This window comes from Euphorbia lathyris, chromosome 1 (assembly GCF_963576675.1).
Source record: "Euphorbia lathyris chromosome 1, ddEupLath1.1, whole genome shotgun sequence".
Taxonomy (NCBI): domain Eukaryota; kingdom Viridiplantae; phylum Streptophyta; class Magnoliopsida; order Malpighiales; family Euphorbiaceae; genus Euphorbia; species Euphorbia lathyris.
In genome coordinates, this window is record NC_088910.1 from 119,190,927 (window position 1) to 119,195,805 (window position 4,879).

General features: G+C 36.9%; 1 protein-coding gene across 1 annotated transcript; it reads left to right on the forward strand.

Annotated features, from left to right (window-relative positions):
* The first annotated feature begins 1,278 nt into the window (after positions 1 to 1,278).
* On the forward strand, positions 1,279 to 4,593 carry LOC136210773 (tubulin beta-2 chain). Its single transcript, XM_066002172.1, has 3 exons — positions 1,279 to 1,753; positions 2,372 to 2,641; positions 3,717 to 4,593. The coding sequence occupies exons 1-3, from the start codon at positions 1,360 to 1,362 to the stop codon at positions 4,391 to 4,393; spliced, it is 1,341 nt and encodes a 446-aa protein (XP_065858244.1). The 5' UTR covers positions 1,279 to 1,359; the 3' UTR covers positions 4,394 to 4,593.
* Positions 4,594 to 4,879: the final 286 nt, after the last annotated feature.

Consider the following 4,879-nt stretch of genomic DNA (forward strand, 5'->3'; position numbering starts at 1 on the left):
CGGTAAATCCTGAGATACCCAAGGTGCGGCTAGGGTTCCAGGCGAGAGACCACACAAGGGGCCGAAAAAAAATGAATTTTAAAATGAATTTAGAATATTTTAAAAATTAAAATTAAATATTATGTTTATCCAAAAATCAATAAAATACACCAAAAATTAGAAAAAAAAATACAAATAAGGTATGAAATAAAATGACAGCCAAAGATCGTTAGGAACAGGCTGCACAAGCCCACACGCACTGCCCACACACTTGCCATGTGCGGCCAACGTGTGACATGTGCCGTGTGCCAATTCCAAATATATACTGGATACAAACAGATTTTATCTGATTGCCTTTTGTAGTGCAGAATTTTTTTAAAATAGATTACAACGAAGAATGAAACCACGATCGCATATTACCATTAACGAATCAACTACACGAGGTTAATCAGGAAAAGACACAATAATCCACAAACTAAGAACGAATGTTTGAGAGAGAGAAAGGCGACGAGGGGTATTGGAAGAGAAAGGAGATCATTATATATACATTATTTATATAATTATATAATATAAATGTAATAAAAATAATTAATACCAAAGTATTATTATGTGAGAAATTGAAATTCCTAATCAACAAAATTGCCAATTAATTTTTGGTAACAGTTGTCAATTAACTAGTACAACTCTTTGAGCATCTCCAATAGGGTGACATGACTCTCTAAATTGTCAAATTTAGCTAGTCATTTAGAGAGTAATCACTCAAATAAAGTGACATGACTCTCTAAAATAAATAGCTAGCCATTTTCACTAGCTAAATTTGGTTAGTCTCTTTAGCTAGCTATTTCTATTTTTTATTCATTATTTCTCTTTCCTTTTTTGTATCTTTTTTGTATTTTTTCCTTAAATTTAATCACTTTTAATGATAAAATAATCAAATAGAGAGTTAAATAGCTAATATAGTTGGAGCAAAATATAAATTTGACTAGCTAAATTTAGCTAATATAATATTTTATATTAAGTGAGTTAAATAGCTAGTTAGTGTTGGAGATGTTATAATAGTACAATGGAAATTTCTATAAAAAAAAAAAATACAATGAAAATAAATGAGAAGCTCGGTCACTACTTTCCACTAGCAACCAATAACCTCATGCAACGTACCCAAGTTCACAATCTTAAACTACTTCTTTCCGTGTGGGATGAATACTAATTTCAAATATTTCAATTTCCCACTACGAACAAAACCCCGTCGTCACCTTAACGGAAGCCGTCAACTGTTCTGCTATAAAACCCATCTCACGCCAACATTCTGTTTCAGACGACTGCAAAACACTTTTTCCCTCCCAATTTCCTTTTCCATCGCTTTACAGAGAAAGACAGAAAATGAGGGAAATTCTCCACATCCAGGGAGGCCAGTGCGGTAACCAAATCGGAGCCAAGTTCTGGGAAGTCGTGTGCGCCGAGCACGGAATCGACTCCACCGGTCGGTACAACGGCGACACTGATCTCCAGCTCGAGAGAGTTAATGTGTACTACAACGAGGCGAGCTGTGGCCGGTTTGTGCCTCGTGCCGTTCTGATGGATCTGGAGCCTGGTACAATGGACAGTGTTAGATCCGGGCCGTATGGACAGATATTTAGACCCGATAACTTCGTTTTCGGGCAGTCCGGTGCGGGTAATAACTGGGCTAAGGGGCATTATACGGAGGGAGCTGAGTTGATTGACTCAGTTCTTGATGTTGTTAGGAAGGAGGCTGAGAACTGTGACTGCTTGCAAGGTAATTTCGCAATTCCATTTCTGTTCGTGCTTAGTTCTCTTTTCGTTCCCTTTTGATTTTTCTTCTTTTCTGTAATTTGCATATGTAGCTGTTTAGCTGGCGGAAAAGGGGGAAATGTTGAGAATAGGGTTAATTACACTCCTGATTATTTAAGTGTTGTTTGTTTAAAATTAAGTGTTCATATAGAACTTTATAGTAACTTTATAGTGATTTGGAAAATTGAAAACCTTGTTACATGGAAATGTGGTTTTAAACAATTTTATTATTGGACTCTTCTATTTGAGGTTGTAAACTGTAAGTTTGATACAGTTTAGTTTTCATATGTGGCTTAATGTTAATAAATGACAAACTTAAATGACTTCTACATGTGAGCTTTTACAGTTGAATGATTATAATTTTAGTGATTATAAAGTTGAACGACCACGGAATGTAATTTATCTGATGAGAATATGAGGAGAAGCGTTTTCTATCTCGGGTTTATTAACTTTAATTCGATTGGAGAACTGGTTGCTTCTTTGGAAAATACCGATTAGAAACTCGTTTTGCAAATTAATAATCAAATGAAAAGTAACATGCCAATTGTTAAAGAATAAGACCTGAAGTAAACTTTGGTTACAGGTTTCCAGGTATGCCATTCCTTGGGAGGGGGTACTGGTTCTGGAATGGGAACATTATTGATCTCGAAGATAAGGGAAGAGTACCCTGATCGGATGATGCTCACATTCTCTGTTTTCCCTTCGCCAAAGGTGTCTGACACTGTCGTTGAGCCTTATAACGCAACTCTTTCTGTGCATCAGCTTGTGGAAAACGCAGACGAGTGTATGGTTCTTGACAACGAGGCTCTCTATGATATCTGCTTCCGTACTCTAAAGCTCACCACTCCCAGTTGTAAGTCTTTGCTTTCTTTCTGCCCTTTGTTTTATCTCTTAATTAAGTATTTTCAATCTAGATTTAATTGTGTGATTAGGAGCTTATATAAGATGTTTGGGTAGCTATGAGATTGGAATCAGCCATGGAAACATTAATTTATGGATTCGAGCGTGGGCCAAAAGGGATTAAAAGTTCAGTTTAGCAGTTTGTTGCATGTGATTTGAACTGAATTCTTGTGCAATGAAGATATTGGAATCATTGATCTAAGTACATGGTGTTGCGTTTCATTTTTTAGGTTTTAGATATACTGGATGGAGTTGCCATGTTCTACTGGCAACAATATGTTAGTGCCTCTAAACAACTGTTGGTTCATGTGTGTGTCAGAATTGTCCACTTGCGCCACAGGGTCTTAAGATTCTTTTGTATTCTAATTGCACAAACACAGCTGTGATTGCATATAGAGTTTTACTTCCTAGATATTTCTGGTCGAGTAAAAGATCAATAATTGCATGGATCTTCCTATTCATAACGACCAAAATTTTAGTATTTGTTAACAAGAATTTTGATATAATTCATTGGTCAAATTTTTTGTTTTTAAAGAATTCATTGGTTAAGTTACATTTATACAAACATTGCAAGAGAAAAATGGAATCAGGGGATATTGTTTCCCTTTTTCTTATGGCTTCGATTTAATATCATAATGTTAGCTGGCCTGGCTATGATATGAATAGTTTCATTTTTTTAAGGGAGATTAGGGTAAAAAATGATCCATAATTATTAGTAGAGATCAAATATGACTCCAATATGAAAAACATTCCAATGTTAGGCCAATATTCCAGACGTGGTACAATTTTGAGCCTGCTACTGGAATAGAAGAAACAGCTTGCTGACTTGTTAGTAAAAAGTGTTCAAAGTGTGAGCAGGCCTTTTCTTCTATTTCACTAGCGAGACCAAAGATCATAACATATCTAGAATTGCACTATTTTTCATATTAGGGCCATATTTGATCTCCCCCATTAACTAAGGGGACATTTTTTACCTTTATAGATCCCTTGATTTCGACTGTAACTAACTAGTAGAAATGGTTTATCAGTTGGAGACTTGAACCACTTGATTTCAGCCACTATGAGTGGTGTTACATGCTGTCTCCGCTTCCCTGGTCAACTTAACTCAGACCTCCGCAAGCTTGCTGTTAACCTCATTCCATTTCCTCGGCTGCACTTCTTCATGGTTGGCTTTGCTCCCCTCACATCTCGTGGTTCTCAGCAGTACCGTGCTCTCACTGTACCAGAACTCACCCAACAAATGTGGGATTCCAAGAATATGATGTGTGCAGCTGATCCTCGACATGGCAGATATCTAACAGCATCAGCAATGTTCCGTGGCAAGATGAGTACAAAGGAAGTCGACGAACAGATGATTAATGTTCAGAACAAGAACTCTTCCTACTTTGTTGAGTGGATTCCAAACAATGTCAAATCCACAGTCTGTGACATCCCTCCAACAGGCTTGAAAATGGCTTCCACTTTCATCGGCAACTCGACATCAATCCAAGAGATGTTCAGAAGGGTCAGCGAGCAGTTCACTGCCATGTTCCGCAGGAAAGCTTTCTTGCATTGGTATACCGGAGAGGGCATGGACGAAATGGAATTCACGGAGGCTGAAAGCAACATGAACGATTTGGTTTCGGAGTATCAGCAATACCAAGATGCAACTGCAGATGAGGAAGCAGACTATGAGGATGAAGAAGTGTATGAAGAGGAGAACTAGAGATTTGGGTTAGTTTTTTTTTTTTTGCTTGGCTTGCATTTTACTTATATAGCAGAGCTTCTAATGGGTTCGGGAAGGGGTTGAACACCCACTGGGTCGCTTTGAAACTCCATTGAACTTATGTGTGGAGCTTTTAATTGTGTGCAAACATATATGTCATTGTGTTCTAATCTGCAAAGTACAGTGAAAGGATTTCCTTATATTGATGATGTTCTGTCCAGAATTTTGCTTTTCTAAATTTTGCTTTTCTACATGTATTGTTTCTGCTATACATGTTGTTGGGGAAGTAGATTTGCTTTCTATTAGCACCCAATATTTTGTGCTGTGACATAGCAGCAATCTTGTTTTTGGTTTGTTTTTCAAGCAATCTGAAGTTAATAATATTTATGCTTTAGAGGGAATATTGGTTATGTTTATGGATTGACTTGATCTTTACTTCTAATGATTTAAGTATAAACAGACATGTTGCATCTCTTTTTGAAAAAG

Coding starts and splice junctions, on each gene's coding strand:
- LOC136210773 (XM_066002172.1), top strand. CDS start 1,360: ATGAGGGAAATTCTCCACATCCAGGGAGGCCAGTGCGGTAACCAAATC. Junction 1,754..2,371: donor GAACTGTGACTGCTTGCAAG/GTAATTTCGCAA, acceptor CTTTGGTTACAG/GTTTCCAGGTATGCCATTCC. Junction 2,642..3,716: donor AAAGCTCACCACTCCCAGTT/GTAAGTCTTTGC, acceptor ATGGTTTATCAG/TTGGAGACTTGAACCACTTG.